At 46.5% G+C, this 18,032-nt stretch overlaps 1 protein-coding gene across 2 annotated transcripts in view; it reads left to right on the top strand.

Annotated features, from left to right (window-relative positions):
- Positions 1–18,032, top strand: part of LOC106593837 (islet cell autoantigen 1-like protein) — a 100,127-nt gene that overhangs the window by 74,360 nt on the left and 7,735 nt on the right. The window contains exons 5-9 of one of the 2 annotated variants that reach the window (XM_082963787.1): positions 1–52; positions 497–567; positions 12,160–12,203; positions 12,831–12,899; positions 15,907–16,110. The exon at positions 1–52 is cut by the window's left edge and continues 47 nt beyond it. In XM_082963787.1, the coding sequence (XP_082819913.1) occupies positions 1–52; positions 497–567; positions 12,160–12,203; positions 12,831–12,899; positions 15,907–16,110 (440 nt within the window). Of the gene's footprint in view, positions 53–487; positions 568–12,159; positions 12,204–12,830; positions 12,900–15,906; positions 16,111–18,032 lie in introns of both variants that reach the window. The other variant, XM_082963786.1, reaches the window with a different exon arrangement.

The following is an 18,032-nucleotide window of genomic DNA, read 5'->3' as shown; positions in this document are numbered from 1 at the left end:
GATTCATGAGTCTTTTAAAGGCCTTGTCTCCTACCAGTTCACTGCTCTCAGGGTACGTGGGACTGGCTGCTCGTACATTACAAGTGTGTGTTTGTTTTGCTTCCAGTGTGTTGTAACAGTAGATGGGTGTGTGTGTGTGTGTTGTGCATCCAGTGTGTTGTAACAGTAGATGGGGTGTGTGTGTGTGTTGTGTGTCCAGTGCGTTGTATTTGTAGATGGTGTGTGTGTGTGTGTGTGTGTGTGTGTGTGTTGTGTGTCCAGTGTGTTGTAACAGTAGATGGGGTGTGTGTGTGTTTGTTTTGCTTCCAGTGCGTTGTATTTGTAGATGGGGTGTGTGTGTGTGTTTGTGTTTGTGTGTCTGTGTTGTGCGTCCAGTGTGTTGTAACAGTAGATTGTGTGTGTGTGTGTGTGTGTGTGTGTGTGTGTGTGTGTGGTGTGTGTGTGTGTGTGTGTGTGTGTGTGTGTGTGTGTGTGTGTGTGTTGTCAGGACCTCCAGGACCCTCTGGAGCAGCTGACATATTTAGAGAACCAAGACCAAAACAAAGAGAAGGTCATACAGAGTAACAGGTGAGAACATCTGGTCCCTCTGACAGCATCTCTTCATCTCCTGTCCTCCACTCCTCTCTTATCCCCTACGCCGTCCACATAGCTCCAACAGTACTGGGACAGAGCTCCAACAGTACTGGGACGTACTGGGACAGAGCTCCAACAGTACTGGGACGTACTGGGACAGAGCTCCAACAGTACTGGGACATACTGGGACAGAGCTCCAACAGTACTGGGACAGAGCTCCAACAGTACTGGGACGGAGCTCCAGCAGTACTGGGACGGAGCTCCAGCAGTACTGGGACAGAGCTCCAGCAGTACCGGGACAGAGCTCCAACAGTACTGGGACAGAGCTCCAACAGTACTGGGACAGAGCTCCAACAGTACTGGGACATACTGGGACAGAGCTCCAACAGTACTGGGACAGAGCTCCAACAGTACTGGGACGGAGCTCCAGCAGTACTGGGACAGAGCTCCAGCAGTACCGGGACAGAGCTCCAACAGTACTGGGACAGAGCTCCAACAGTACTGGGACGGAGCTCCAACAGTACTGGGACAGAGCTCCAACAGTACTGGGACGGTGCTCCAACAGTACTGGGACAGAGTTACAACAGTACTGGGACAGTGCTCCAACAGTACTGGGACAGAGCTCCAACAGTACTGGGACAGAGCTCCAACAGTACTGGGACATACTGGGACAGAGCTCCAACAATACTGGGACAGTGCTCCAACAGTACTGGGACAGAGCTCCAACAGTACTGGGACAGAGCTCCAACAGTATTGGGACAGAGCTCCAACAGTATTGGGACAGAGCTCCAACAATGCTGGGACAGTGCTCCAACAGTACTGGGACATACTGGGACAGAGCTCCAACAGTACTGGGACAGTGCTCCAACAGTACTGGGACATACTGGGACAGAGCTCCAACAGTACTGGGACAGAGCTCCAACAGTACTGGGACATACTGGGACAGAGCTCCAACAATACTGGGACAGAGCTCCAACAGTACTGGGACATAGCTCCAACAGTACTGGGACAGAGCTCCAACAGTACTGGGACATACTGGGACAGAGCTCCAACAGTACTGGGACAGAGCTACAACAGTACTGGGACAGAGCTCCAACAGTACTGGGACAGAGTTCCAACAGTACTGGGACAGAGCTCCAACAGTACCGGGACAGTGCTCCAACAGTACTGGGACGTACTGGGACAGAGCTCCAACAGTACTGGGACAGAGCTCCAACAGCACCGGCACAGTGCTCCAACAGTACTGGGACAGAGCTCCAACAGTACTGGGACATACTGGTACAGTGCTCCATCAGTACATGGACATACTGGGACAGAGCTCCAACAGTACTGGGACAGAGCTCCAACAGTCCTGGGACATACTGGGACAGAGCTCCAACAGTACTGGGACATACTGGGACAGAGCTCCAACAGTACTGGGACATACTGGGACAGAGCTCCAACAGTACTGGGACAGAGCTCCAACAGTACTGGGACAGAGCTCCAACAGTACTGGGACGGAGCTCCAGCAGTACTGGGACGGAGCTCCAGCAGTACTGGGACAGAGCTCCAACAGTACTGGGACAGTGCTCCAACAGTCCTGGGACGGAGCTCCAACAGTACTGGGACAGAGCTCCAACAGTACTGGGACATACTGGGACAGAGCTCCAACAGTACTGGGACAGAGCTACCAACAGTACTGGGACAGGAGCTCCAAGCAGTACTGGGACAGAGCTCCAACAGTACTGGGACAGAGCTCCAACAGTACTCGGGACAGTGCTCCAACAGTACTGGGACAGAGTTACAACAGTACTGGGACAGTGCTCCAACAGTACTGGGACAGAGCTCCAACAGTACTGGGACAGAGCTCCAACAGTACTGGGACATACTGGGACAGAGCTCCAACAGTACTGGGACAGTGCTCCAACAGCACCGGGACAGTGCTCCAACAGTACTGGGACAGAGCTCCAACAGTACTGGGACAGAGCTCCAACAATGCTGGGACAGTGCTCCATCAGTACATGGACATACTGGGACAGAGCTCCAACAGTACTGGGACAGAGCTCCAACAGTCCTGGGACATACTGGGACAGAGCTCCAACAGTACTGGGACATACTGGGACAGAGCTCCAACAGTACTGGGACATACTGGGACAGAGCTCCAACAGTACTGGGACAGAGCTACAACAGTACTGGGACAGAGCTCCAACAGTACTGGGACAGAGTTCCAACAGTACTGGGACAGAGCTCCAACAGTACCGGGACAGTGCTCCAACAGTACTGGGACGTACTGGGACAGAGCTCCAACAGTACTGGGACAGAGCTCCAACAGCACCGGCACAGTGCTCCAACAGTACTGGGACAGAGCTCCAACAGTACTGGGACATACTGGTACAGTGCTCCATCAGTACATGGACATACTGGGACAGAGCTCCAACAGTACTGGGACAGAGCTCCAACAGTCCTGGGACATACTGGGACAGAGCTCCAACAGTACTGGGACATACTGGGACAGAGCTCCAACAGTACTGGGACATACTGGGACAGAGCTCCAACAGTACTGGGACAGAGCTCCAACAGTACTGGGACAGAGCTCCAACAGTACTGGGACGGAGCTCCAGCAGTACTGGGACGGAGCTCCAGCAGTACTGGGACAGAGCTCCAACAGTACTGGGACAGTGCTCCAACAGTCCTGGGACGGAGCTCCAACAGTACTGGGACGGAGCTCCAACAGTACTGGGACGGTGCTCCAACAGTACTGGGACAGAGTTACAACAGTACTGGGACAGTGCTCCAACAGTACTGGGACAGAGCTCCAACAGTACTGGGACAGAGTTCCAACAGTACCGGCACAGTGCTCCAACAGTACTGGGACAGAGCTCCAACAGTACTGGGACATACTGGGACAGAGCTCCAACAGTACTGGGACAGAGCTCCAACAGTACTGGGACAGAGCTCCAACAGTACCGGGACAGAGCTCCAACAGTACTGTGACAGAGCTCCAACAGTACCGAGACAGTGCTCCAACAGTACTGGGACAGAGCTACAACAGTACTGGGACATACTGGGACAGAGCTCCAACAGTACTGGGACAGTGCTCCAACAGTACTGGGACAGAGCTCCAACAGTACTGGGACAGTGCTCCAACAGTACTGGGACAGAGCTCCAACGGTACTGGGACAGAGCTCCAACAGTACTGGGACATACTGGGACAGAGCTCCAACAGTACTGGGATGGTGCTCCAACAGTACTGGGACATACTGGGACAGAGCTCCAACAGTACTGGGACAGAGCTCCAACAGTACTGGGACAGAGCTCCAACAGTTCACTGTATCAAATCAAATGTTATTGGTCACATACACTTCTGTCTTCATTAAACAGAAGGCCTGTTAACACACAATTAAATGTCCTGGTTCTGTTGGACTAGTGTCTTCCAGGGAGAGAGACTGTAGATGGTACCTCTCTAGTGCTGTAGGACTGGTGTCTTCCAGGGATAGAGACTGTAGATGGTACCTCTCTAATGCTGTAGGACTGGTGTCTTCCAGGGAGAGAGACTGTAGATGGTACCTCTCTAGTGTTGTAGGACTGGTGTCTTCCAGGGAGAGAGACTGTAGATGGTACCTCTCTAGTGTTGTAGGACTGGTGTCTTCCAGGGAGAGAGACTGTAGATGGTACCTCTCTAGTGCTGTAGGACTGGTGTCTTCCAGGGAGAGAGACTGTAGATGGTACCTCTCTAATGCTGTAGGACTGGTGTCTTCCAGGGAGAGAGACTGTAGATGGTACCTCTCTAGTGTTGTAGGACTGGTGTCTTCCAGGGAGAGAGACTGTAGATGGTACCTCTCTAGTGTTGTAGGACTGGTGTCTTCCAGGGAGAGAGACTGTAGATGGTACCTCTCTAGTGCTGTAGGACTGGTGTCTTCCAGGGAGAGAGACTGTAGATGGTACCTCTCTAGTGTTGTAGGACTGGTGTCTTCCAGGGAGAGAGACTGTAGATGGTACCTCTCTAGTGTTGTAGGACTGGTGTCTTCCAGGGAGAGAGACTGTACATGGTACCTCTCTAGTTCTGTTGGACTGGTGTCTTCCAGGGAGAGAGACTGTAGATGGTACCTCTCTAGTGCTGTAGGACTGGTGTCTTCCAGGGAGAGAGACTGTAGATGGTACCTCTTCTCTGAGGTACTGAGTCAGGGTGGATAGCTGTTAGTCCAGAGATAGAACTGAGTCAGGGTGGATAGCTGTTAGTTCAGAGATAGAACTGAGTCAGAGTGGATAGCTGTTAGTGAGTCAGAGTGGATAGCTGTTAGTCCAGAGATAGATAGAACTGAGTCAGAGTGGATAGCTGTTAGTCCAGAGATAGAACTGAGTCAGAGTGGATGGCTGTTAGTCCAGAGATAGAACTGAGTCAGAGTGGATAGCTGTTATTCCAGAGATAGAACTGAGTCAGAGTGGATAGCTGTTAGTCCAGAGATAGATAGAACTGAGTCAGGGTGGATAGCTGCTAGTCCAGAGATAGAACTGAGTCAGAGTGGATAGCTGTTAGTCCAGAGATAGAACTGAGTCAGAGTGGATAGCTGTTAGTCCAGAGATAGAACTGAGTCAGAATGGATAGCTGTTAGTCCAGAGATAGAACTTATTCAGGGTGGATAGATGTTAGTCCAGAGATAGAACTGAGTCAGGGTGGATAGATGTTAGTCCAGAGATAGAACTGAGTCAGAGTGGATAGCTGTTAGTCCAGAGATAGAACTGAGTCAGAGTGGATAGCTGTTAGTCCAGAGATAGAACTGAGTCAGAGTGGATAGCTGTTATTCCAGAGATAGAACTGAGTCAGGGTGGATAGCTGTTAGTCCAGAGATAGAACTGAGTCAGAGTGGATAGCTGTTAGTCCAGAGATAGAACTGAGTCAGAGTGGATAGCTGTTAGTCCAGAGATAGACCTAAGTCAGAGTGGATAGCTGTTAGTCCAGAGATAGATAGACCTGAGTCAGAGTGGATAGCTGTTAGTCCAGAGATAGAACTGAGTCAGAGTGGATAGCTGTCAGTCCAGAGATTGAACTGAGTCAGAGTGGATAGCTGTTAGTCCAGAGATAGAACTGAGTCAGAGTGGATAGCTTTTAGTCCAGAGATAGAACTGAGTCAGAGTGGATAGCTGTTAGTCCAGAGATAGAACTGAGGCAGAGTGGATAGCTGTTAGTCCAGAGATAGAACTGAGTCAGAATGGATAGCTGTTAGTCCAGAGATAGAACTTATTCAGGGTGGATAGATGTTAGTCCAGAGATAGAACTGAGTCAGGGTGGATAGATGTTAGTCCAGAGATAGAACTGAGTCAGAGTGGATAGCTGTTAGTCCAGAGATAGAACTGAGTCAGAGTGGATAGCTGTTAGTCCAGAGATAGAACTGAGTCAGAGTGGATAGCTGTTATTCCAGAGATAGAACTGAGTCAGGGTGGATAGCTGTTAGTCCAGAGATAGAACTGAGTCAGAGTGGATAGCTGTTAGTCCAGAGATAGAACTGAGTCAGAGTGGATAGCTGTTAGTCCAGAGATAGACCTGAGTCAGAGTGGATAGCTGTTAGTCCAGAGATAGATAGACCTGAGTCAGAGTGGATAGCTGTTAGTCCAGAGATAGAACTGAGTCAGAGTGGATAGCTGTCAGTCCAGAGATTGAACTGAGTCAGAGTGGATAGCTGTTAGTCCAGAGATAGAACTGAGTCAGAGTGGATAGCTTTTAGTCCAGAGATAGAACAGAGTCAGGGTAGATAGCTGTTAGTCCAGAGATAGAACTGAGTCAGGGTGGATAGCTGTTAGTCCAGAGATAGAACTGAGTCAGAGTGGATAGCTGTTAGTCCAGAGATAGAACAGAGTCAGAGTGGATGGCTGTTAACCTCCAGAGAAATGTTTGTATTTTGTGTTTATTAACCTCTCTGGGCCAGTGGGACGTTAGCGTGGATAGCTGTTATTCCAGAGATAGAACTGAGTCAGGGTGGATAGCTGTTAGTCCAGAGATAGAACTGAATAGCGTCCCACTCTATTCAACAGCCAGTGGAATCGCGTGGCGCGAAATACAAATACCTCAAAAATGCTATAACTTCAATTTCTCAAACATATGACTATTTTACACCATTTTAAAGACAAGACTCTCGTTAATCTAACCACATTGTCCGATTTCAAAAAGGCTTTACAGCGAAAGCAAAACATTAGATTATGTCAGGAGAGTACCCTGCCAAAAATAATCACACAGCCATTTTCAAAGCAAGCATATATGTCACAAAAACCAAAACCACAGCTAAATGCAGCACTAACCTTTTGATGATCTTCATCAGATGACACTCCTAGGACATTATGTTATACAATACATGCATGTTTTGTTCAATCAAGTTCATATTTATATCAAAAACCAGCTTTTTACATTAGCATGTGATGTTCAGAACTAGCATACCCACCGAAAACTTCTGGGGAATTTACTAAATTACTCATGATAAACGTTGACAAAATACGTAACAATTATTTTAAGAATTATAGATACAGAACTCCTTTATGCAAACGCTATGTCAGATTTTAAAATAGCTTTTTGGCGAAAGCACATTTTGCAATATTCTGAGTACATAGCTCGGCCATCACAGGCTAGCTAATTTGACACCCACCAAGTTTGGGGCTCACTAAACTCAGAATTACTATTAGAAAAATTGGATTACCTTTGCTGTTCTTCGTCAGAATGCACTCCCAGGACTTCTACTTCAACAACAAATGTTGTTTTGGTTCCAAATAATCCATAGTTATATCCAAATACCTCCGTTTTGTTCGTGCGTTCAGGTCACTTTCCGAAGGGTGACGCGCCGGCGCGTTTCGTAACAAAAATTGTCGAAATATTCCATTACCGTACTTTGAAGCATGTCAAACGCTGTTTAAAATCAAATTTTATGCTATTTTTCTCGTAAAATAGCGATAATATTCCAACCGGGCAACGTTGTATTCATTCAAAGACTGAAAGAAAAAAATGGAGAAGTCTCGTGAATGCGCATCTCAGTCTCACTGTCCCCAGGCTGACCACTTACAAACTCTGCTCCTATACTTTGCCCAGAGACAGCAGACACCCCATTCCACTTTTTGGCGGCTTTAGAGAGCCAATGGAAGCCTTAGAAAGTGTCACTTTACAGCACAGATGCTGTATTTTTGATAGAGATGCAACAGAAGGACAACAAATTGTCAGACAGGGCACTTCCTGCATGGAATCTTCTCAGGTTTTGGCCTGCCATATGAGTTCTGTTATACTCACAGACACCATTCAAACAGTTTTAGAAACTTGTGTTTTCTATCCAAATCTACTAATTATATGCATATTCTCGTTTCTGGGCAAGAGTAGTAACCAGTTTAAATCGGGTACGTTTTTTATCCGGCCGTGAAAATACTGCCCCCTAGCCCCAACAGGTTAAGGATCCTCTTTTTCTGCTGCCGAGGAAGCAGCTACTCCTCATGGTGTTCAGCAGAACTTATAGGCTGACCACACCACTCAATTACTGCAACCACGCTGCTCGCGCGCGTCAACGAGCGTCTGCGTTGCCAAGGGCTAAAATATAACTTTTTTTCTATTTCTGACACAGATCGCGCTGCAAATCCTGCCTCTCCCATCTCCTCATTGGTTTATAGAAGCAGGTACCCACGTGCCATCTCCTCATTGGTTATACCCACGTGGTTGATTGAAAGACGAACTGTGTTGCCGGTCGTCGTGGTAATACTATGAAGTTTAGATGCCAATCACCATATAAGTTCAAAGATGAAAAAGCCTGGAAGGAGGAGAGATGACTAGAAACGATTCGGTTGGCCGTTATTTGTGTGGATTTATTGTTGGAGTAGAGGACCTTGTGCATTTCTGGTAAAATAACAACTCAATGTTTATATCACAGGACAAATTAGCTAGCAACAGCAAGCTAACTAGCTAAATTGACATAAAAATTGACATTAATAAACACTATTTCCGTGCTTTTAGGGCCCATAATCATAGTCATAGTCATCCATGACTTCCTGTTTCACTGGGGTATAAATATGAGGTGACACACAGGCTCAACTCCCTCAGTCATCCATGACTTTCTGTTTCACTGGGGTATAAATATGAGGTGACACACAGGCTCAACTCCCTCAGTCATCCATGACTTCCTGTTTCACTGCGGTATAAATATGAGGTGACACACAGGCTCAACTCCCTCAGTCATCCATGACTTGCTGTTTCACTGGGGTATAAATATGAGGTGACACACAGGCTCAACTCTCTCAGTCATCCATGACTTCCTGTTTCACTGGGGTATAAATATGAGGTGACACAAAAGCTCAACTCCCTCAGTCATCCATGACTTCCTGTTTCACTGGGTATAAATATGAGGTGACACACAGGCTCAACTCCTTCAGTCATGCATGACTTCCTGTTTCACTGGGGAGTAAATATGAGGTGACACACAGGCTCAACTCCCTCAGTCATCCATCAACATGGAAGGTTGTTGACCTTCACATATCAGGCCATGGCTATAAAAGACAGCTACACGACTGAAAATGAAGAAATGTAAAACAGCTGGAGTTGTGATGAACCTGCCTGGAACAGGAAGTGAGTGTATTTTACCCCCACGCACAGTGAGAAGGATGGTTCAAGTGGCAAATCTCCAATGATCACAGTTGTAGAATTGCAGAAGTTGATGACATTTTGGGGTCGCCAAGTCTCCAAAACTACAATTAGACGCCACCTCCATGCCAACAAGTTATTTGGAAGGGTTGCCAGTTGAAAGCCTCTGCTGTCACCAAACCACAAACATCAGTGCCTGGAGTTTGGTGAATGTCATTGGAACCAGGTTCTATGGTCTGATGAGACTAAAATAGAGCTTTTAGGCAACAAACATCAGAGGTGTGAAAAGAACCATGGTCAAGCAGAAAATAGCCTGATCACCACTGTGAAGTATGGTGGTGGACCTGTGATGTTGTGGGACAGTTTTACGTCCAAAAGGCCCTGGGTACCTAGGTAGGGTACATGGCATCATGGACTACATCTATTTTAGGCCAAAACCTGCCTGCCTCTGCCAGGAGGCTTAACCTCTTGGGGCTAGGTGGGACGCTAGCGTGCCACCCGTGGTGCACTCCATCAACAGCAGGTGCATTTCAAGAGCGGCAAATTTGAATCCAAATAAATGTCAAAATTCAAATTTTTCAAAAATACAACTATTTTACACCATTTGAAAGATAAACATCTCCTTAATCTAACCACGTTTTACGATTTCAAAAAGGTTTTACGGCGAAAGCATAAATTTAGAGTATGTTAGGACAGTACATTTACAAGAGTTGTGTGTAATGTTTTGTCAAGTCAAAGACAGGGTCACCAAAACCATAAAACCAGCTAAAATGATGCACTAACCTTTTACAATCTCCATCAGATGACACTCCTAGGACATTATGTTGGACAATGCATGCATTTTTAGTTCTATCAAGTTCATATTTATATCCAAAAACAGCGTTTTACTATGGCATTGATGTTGAGGAAATCGTTTCCCTCCAATAACCGGCAGTCAAGTCAGCGTCACAAATTAAATAATTAAAATTAGAAAACATTGGTAAAATATTATATTGTCATTTAAAGAATTATAGATTTACATCTCTTGAACTCAATCAACTTGCCAGATTTAAAAATAACCTTACTGGGAAATCACACTTTGCAATAATCTGAGCACTGCGCCCAGAAAAATACGCGTTGCGATACAGACTAGACGTCATGTTGGGGAGATCTAAAATCGAAAATACTATGTAAATAATCCATTACCTTTGATTCTCTTCATCAGATGTCACTTCCAGGTATCACAGGTCCATAACGAATGTAGTTTTGTTCAAAAAAGCTCATCATTTATGTCCAAAAATCTCCGTCTCGTTAGCACATGATGTAAGCCAGCCGGACTTCTCGTCATGAACGAGGGGAAAAAATATATTTCCGTTCGTTCAAACATGTAAAACGTTGTATAGCATAAATCATTAGGGCCTTTTTTAACCAGAACATGAATAATATTCAAGGTGGACGAATGCATACTCTTTTATAACGTATTGGAACGAGGGTACCCAACATGAACTCGCGCGCCAGGTGTCTAATGGGACATCATCGTTCCATGGCTCTTGTTCGGTCAGATCTCCCTCCAGAAGACTCAAAACACTTTGTAAAGGCTGGTGACATCTAGTGGAAGCAATAGGAAGTGCCAAAATATTCCTAAGCCCCTGTGTTTTTCAATGGGATAGGTTTAAAGTCAATACAACACATCAGGTATCCACTTCCTGTCAGAAAATGTCTCAGGGTTTTGCCTGCCAAATGAGTTCTGTTATACTCACAGACACCATTCAAACAGTTTTAGAAACTTTAGAGTGTTTTCTATCCATATATAATAAGTATATGCATATTCTAGTTACTGGGTAGGATTAGTAACCAGATTAAATCGGGTACATTTTTTTTATCCAGACGTGCAAATGCTGCCCCCTAGACCCAACAGGTTAAACTGGCTCCTTGTTGGATCTTCCAGCAGGACACTGATGCAACAGATACCTCCCTTGTTCACACAAAAAATGGTTCACTGACCATAGAATCAAGCTTTTGCAATGGCCATCCCAGTCCCCTGATCTAAACCCCGTTGAGAACCTGTTGGGTGAGCTGAAGAGGAGAGTCCACAAGCGAAGACCAAGGACTCTGAACGTTCTGGAGTTTCTGTGTGGAGGAATGGTCTCTAATCTCTTCCTGTGTGTTCTCCCACCTCTTCAAACATTACAGGAGACAACTCAGGGCTCTTATCTTGGAAAAGGGACGGTGTACTAAAGGCAGGGGTGCCAATATTTGTGAAAAGTATGTTTTGAATAAAATAATTATTTCTTGTACAGATCCTTGCGACACGGGGCCGTGTATTATCATGCTGAAACATGAGGTGATGGTGGCGGATGAATGGCACAACAATGAGCCTCAGGATCTCGTCACGGTATCTCTGTGCATTCAAATTGCCAATGATAAAATTAAATTGTGTTCATGTCCGTAGCTTATGCCGGCCAAAACCATAACCCCAAGTTCTCTGAAACAACGTTGAGAAACGTTTATGGTAGAGAAATGAACATTCAATCGGTGGACATTCCTGCAGTCAGCATGCCAACTGCACTCTCCCTCAAAAATGTTGACATCTGTGGCATTGTGTTGTGTGACAAAACCACACATTTTAGAGTGGCCTTTTATGGTCCCCAGCACAAGGTGCATCTGTGTAATGATCGGGCTGTTTAATCAGCTTCTTGATATTCCACACCTGTCAGGTGGATGGATTATCTTGGCAAAGGAGAAATGCTCACAATCAGGGATGTAAACAAATTTTTGCACAAAATTGGACAGAAGCTTTTTGTGCGTATGGAACATTTGCGGGATCTTTTATTTCAGCTCATGAAACACGGGGCCAATATATTTTTGTTCAGTATTTTTTTTGTTCAGTGTAGTTCTGTCCTTGCGCTCTTCATGTTTATTAATGTTCTTATGTCATGTTTTGTGTGAACCCCAGGAAGAGTAGCCGCTGCTTTCTGCTAATGGGGATCCTAATAAAATACCAAAAATATCCTTTCTCTCCTCAGTCTGGTCTCCCTGGATGAAGAGAAGCCATCAGAATCAGCCTCTGGTACGTAATGAACCCTATTGGGCTAGATATACGAAACATTACATTATATACTGCCCCCTATTGGGTTAGATATACTATAACATTACATTATATACTGACCCCTACTGACCCCTACTGGGCTAGATATACTATAACATTACATTATATACTGACCCCTACTGGGTTAGATATACTATAACATTACATTATATACTGACCCATACTGGGCTAGATATACTATAACATTACATTATATACTGACCCCTACTGGGCTAGATATACTATAACATTACATTATATACTGACCCCTACTGGGCTAGATATACTATAACATTACATTATATACTGACCCCTACTGGGCTAGATATACTATAACATTACATTATATACTGACCCCTACTGGGCTAGATATACTATAACATTACAGTATATACTGACCCCTACTGGGCTAGATATACTATAACATTACATTATATACTGACCCCTACTGGGCTAGATATACTATAACATTACATTATATACTGACCCCTACTGGGTTAGGTATACTATAACATTACATTATATACTGACCCCTACTGGTTTAGATATACTATAACATGTTCAGTGGACTGGAATGACATGATGTCCTTGATGTGGTTTCCTTTACAGGCCCCCTACATGCTGCTGATGGACAGAGCCACACCAGTGACAGCTCTCTGTGTGCTAGTCTGGACTCTGGTACGTGTGTGTATGTTCATGTACATGCGTGTTGTGATGCTTTATGGCATTGTTCTGTGCAGAAGCTGGTCCTTATTCACTTTTATTGTGCTAATTGTAAAAGGTATCTAAGTGTTGAGGTTTTACCATAGACCAGGGGTCTCCAGCAGGTCATCCCCAGCTACCAGCAGCCCTACTAGCTAGCCAAACTATTCTGAAAGGTTTTACCGTACACCAGGGGTCTCCAGCAGGTCATCCCCAGCTACCAGCAGCCCTACTAGCTAGCCAAACTATTCTGAAAGGTTTTACCGTACACCAGGGGTCTCCAGAAGGTCATCCCCAGCTACCAGCAGCCCTACTAGCTAGCCAAACTATTCTGAAAGGTTTTACCGTACACCAGGGGTCTCCAGAAGGTCATCCCCAGCTACCAGCAGCCCTACTAGCTAGCCAAACTATTCTGAAAGGTTTTACCGTACACCAGGGGTCTCCAGAAGGTCATCCCCAGCTACCAGCAGCCCTACTAGCTAGCCAAACTATTCTGAAAGGTTTTACCATAGACCAGGGGTCTCCAGCAGGTCATCGCCAGCTACCAGCAGCCCTACTAGCTAGCCAAACTATTCTGAAAGGTTTTACCGTACACCAGGGGTCTCCAGCAGTTCATCCTCAGCTACCAGCTACCAGCAGCCCTACTAGCTAGCCAAACTATTCTGATAGGTTTTACCGTACACCAGGGGTCTCTAGCAGGTCATCACCAGCTACCAGCAGCCCTACTAGCTAGCCAAACTATTCTGGAAGGTTTTACCATACAACACAGTGTACTACTTCCTCTAGTACACTAAGGACCAGGGAAGAGTTGGCAACACTACTTCCTCTAGTACACTAAGGACCAGGGAAGAATTGACAACACTACTTCCTCTAGTACACTAAGGACCAGGGAAGAGTTGACAACACTACTTCCTCTAGTACACTAAAGACCAGGGAAGAGTTGACAACACTACTTCCTCTAGTACACTAAGGACCAGGGAAGAGTTGACAACACTACTTCCTCTAGTACACTAAGGACCAGGGAAGAGTTGACAACACTACTTCCTCTAGTACACTAAGTACCAGGGAAGAGTGGACAACACTACTTCCTCTAGTACACTAAGGACCAGGGAAGAGTTGACAACACTACTTTCTCTAGTACACTAAGGACCAGGGAAGAGTTGACAACATAGTGTACTACTTCCTCTAGTACACTAAGGACCAGGGAAGAGTTGACAACATAGTGCACTACTTCCTCTAGTACACTAAGGACCAGGGAAGAGTTGACAACACTACTTCCTCTAGTACACTAAGGACCAGGGAAGAGTTGACAACACTACTTCCTCTAGTACACTAAGGACCAGGGAAGAGTTGACAACACTACTTCCTCTAGTACACTAAGGACCAGGGAAGAGTAGCAGGGAGGGAAAAAGTAGAAGAATGGGCCTATTTGAAAGTTAGAAAAATATTAGTAGCTAATATTTAGGGGTTAGGGAGTAGGGGTTAGGGGTTAGGGTTAGGGAGTAGGGGTTAGGGGTTAGGGAGTAGGGGTTAGGGAGTAGGGGTTAGGGGTTAGGGTTAGCGGTTAGGGGGTAGGGGTTAGGGGTTAGGGTTAGGGAGTAGGGGTTGGGGTTAGGGGTTAGGGTTAGGGAGTAGGGGTTAGGGAGTAGGGGTTAGGGAGTAGGGATTAGGGTTAGGGAGTAGGGGTTAGTGTTAGGGAGTAGGGGTTAGGGAGTAGGGGTTAGGGAGTAGGGGTTAGGGTTAGGGGTTAGGGAGTAGCTTGCAATGTTTCTTTTTTTTTAAAGTAGCTCTTATTCTATAAGACTGGAGACCCCTAACCCCTAACCCTAACCCCTAACCTTACCCCTAACCCCTTACCCCTAACCCCTGCTCCCTAACCTAAACCCTAACCCCTAACCCCTAACCCCTGCTCCCAAACCCCTAACCCCTTACCCCTAACCCCTAACCATCCTCCTGTACCCCAGCCCTGTCCTCTCTAACCATCGTCCTGTACCCCAGCCCTGTCCTCTCTAACCATCCTCCTGTACCCCAGCCCTGTCCTCTCTAACCATCCTCATGTACCCCAGCCCTGTCCTCTCTAACCATCCTCCTGTACCCCAGCCCTGTCCTCTCTAACCATCCTCCTGTACCCCAACCCTGTCCTCTCTAACCATCCTCCTGTACCCCAACCCTGTCCTCTCTAACCATCGTCCTGTACCCCAGCCCTGTCCTCTCTAACCGTCCTCCTCTTCCCCAGCCCTGTCCTCTCTAACCGTCCTCCTGTACCCCAACCCTGTCCTCTCTAACCATCCTCCTGTACCCCAACCCTGTCCTCTCTAACCATCCTCCTGTACCCTAGCCCTGTCCTCTCTAACCATCCTCCTGTACCCCAGCCCTGTCCTCTCTAACCATCCTCCTGTACCCCAACCCTGTCCTCTCTAACCATCGTCCTGTACCCCAGCCCTGTCCTCTCTAACCATCCTCCTGTTCCCCAGCCCTGTCCTCTCTAACCGTCCTCCTGTACCCCAACCCTGTCCTCTCTAACCATCCTCCTGTACCCTAGCCCTGTCCTCTCTAACCGTCCTCCTGTACCCCAGCCCTGTCCTCTCTAACCATCTTCTTGTTCCCCAACCCTGTCCTCTCTAACCATCGTCCTGTTCCCCAGCCCTGTCCTCTCTAACATCCTCCTGTACCCCAGCCCTGTCCTCTCTAACCATCCTCCTGTACCCCAGCCCTGTCCTCTCTAACCATCCTCCTGTACCACAACCCTGTCCTCTCTAACCATCCTCCTGTACCCCAACCCTGTCCTCTCTAACCATCCTCCTGTTCTCCAGCCCTGTCCTCTCTAACCATCGTCCTGTACCCTAGGCCTGTCCTCTCTAACCATCCTCCTGTACCCCAGCCCTGTCCTCTCTAACCATCCTCCTGTACCCCAACCCTGTCCTCTCTAACCGTCCTCCTGTACCCCAGCCCTGTCCTCTCTAACCATCGTCCTGTTCTCCAGCCCTGTGTGACCTCAGTGGGAATCTCAGTACAGCCAGCACCGATGACGACCTCTTACTCCTGGCCTGTGACCAGCCTGGCCTCTCTTCCTCCATGCAGCCTCTGGCCCCTCTACAGACCACAGCAGCCTCTGGTGGTCCCTGGAGGTTTGGAGGTGTGCAGCCCAGCAGCCTCACACATCTCTCTCTCCCTGGGAGCCTCACTGGTAAACAGGCTGACACTGTGGTGGTGGAGGAAGAGGTGGGCTCTTACCTGTCCTGTCCTCTAGTGAAGTTATTTTAACTGACACTGATGTTTTGGACTGTTTCAGTCAAAACAACACATCTTTCCACTCATTTCATTCATTTGAGTCTGTAAAGCCAAAGGGGCTTATAGCTGTCATTAAGGGGCTTATAGCTGTCATTAAGGGGCTTATAGCTGTAATTAAGGGGCTTATAGCTGTAAATAAGGGGCTTATAGCTGTAATTAAGGGGCTTATAGCTGTCATTAAGGGGCTTATAGCTGTCATTAAGGGGCTTATAGCTGTCATTAAGGGGCTCATAGCTGTCATTAAGGGGCTTATAGCTGTTATTAAGGGGCTTATAGCTGTAATTAAGGGGCTTATAGCTGTCATTAAGGGGCTCATAGCTGTCATTAAGGGGCTTATAGCTGTAATTAAGGGGCTTATAGCTGTCATTAAGGGGCTCATAGCTGTCATTAAGGGGCTCATAGCTGTCATTAAGGGGCTCATAGCTGTCATTAAGGGGCATATAGCTGTCATTAAGGGGCTTATAGCTGTCATTAAGGGGCTTATAGCTGTCATTAAGGGGCTTATAGCTGTCATTAAGGGGCTTATAGCTGTCATTAAGGGGCTTATAGCTGTCATTAAGGGGCTCATAGCTGTCATTAAGGTGTTTGTCAGACCAGGAGACATCCCGAAAATCGGTCTTCTCATGAAAACGTCTGTAGCCTCCAAACAGACCCACAGACTATTATGGCCCTCTATGGAAAGATGAGACTCTTACCATCACAGACTATTATGACCCTCTATGGAAAGATGAGACTCTTACCATCACAGACTATTATGGCCCTCGATGTAAAGACGAGACTCTTACCATCACAGACTATTATGACCCTCTATGGAAAGACGAGACTCTTACCATCACAGACTATTATGACCCTCTATGGAAAGACGAGACTCTTACCATCACAGACTATTATGGCCCTCTATGGAAAGACGAGACTCTTACCATCACAGACTATTATGGCCCTCTATGTAAAGACGAGACTCTTACCATCACAGACTATTATGACCCTCTATGGAAAGATGAGACTCTTACCATCACAGACTATTATGACCCTCTATGGAAAGAGACTCTTACCATCACAGACTATTATGGCCCTCTATGGAAAGAGACTCTTACCATCATAGACTATTATGGCCCTCTATGGAAAGACGAGACTCTTACCATCACAGACTATTATGGCCCTCTATGGAAAGATGAGACTCTTACCATCACAGACTATTATGGCCCTCTATGTAAAGAGACTCTTACCATCACAGACTATTATGACCCTCTATGGAAAGACGAGACTCTTACCATCACAGACTATTATAGCCCTCTATGGAAAGACGAGACTCTTACCATCACAGACTATTATGACCCTCTATGGAAAGACGAGACTCTTACCATCACAGACTATTATGACCCTCTATGGAAAGACGAGACTCTTACCATCACAGACTATTATGGCCCTCTATGGAAAGACGAGACTCTTACCATCACAGACTATTATGGCCCTCTATGGAAAGACGAGACTCTTACCATCACAGACTATTATGGCCCTCTATGTAAAGACGAGACTCTTACCATCACAGACTATTATGACCCTCTATGGAAAGATGAGACTCTTACCATCACAGACTATTATGACCCTCTATGGAAAGAGACTCTTACCATCACAGACTATTATGGCCCTCTATGGAAAGAGACTCTTACCATCATAGACTATTATGGCCCTCTATGGAAAGACGAGACTCTTACCATCACAGACTATTATGGCCCTCTATGGAAAGATGAGACTCTTACCATCACAGACTATTATGGCCCTCTATGTAAAGAGACTCTTACCATCACAGACTATTAT

The sequence above is a fragment of the Salmo salar genome, chromosome 17 (assembly GCF_965601325.2).
Source record: "Salmo salar chromosome 17, fSalSal1, whole genome shotgun sequence".
NCBI lineage: Eukaryota > Metazoa > Chordata > Actinopteri > Salmoniformes > Salmonidae > Salmo > Salmo salar.
Note: the sequence above shows the minus strand (reverse complement) of the source record. Positions and strands in the feature narration are given on the sequence as shown.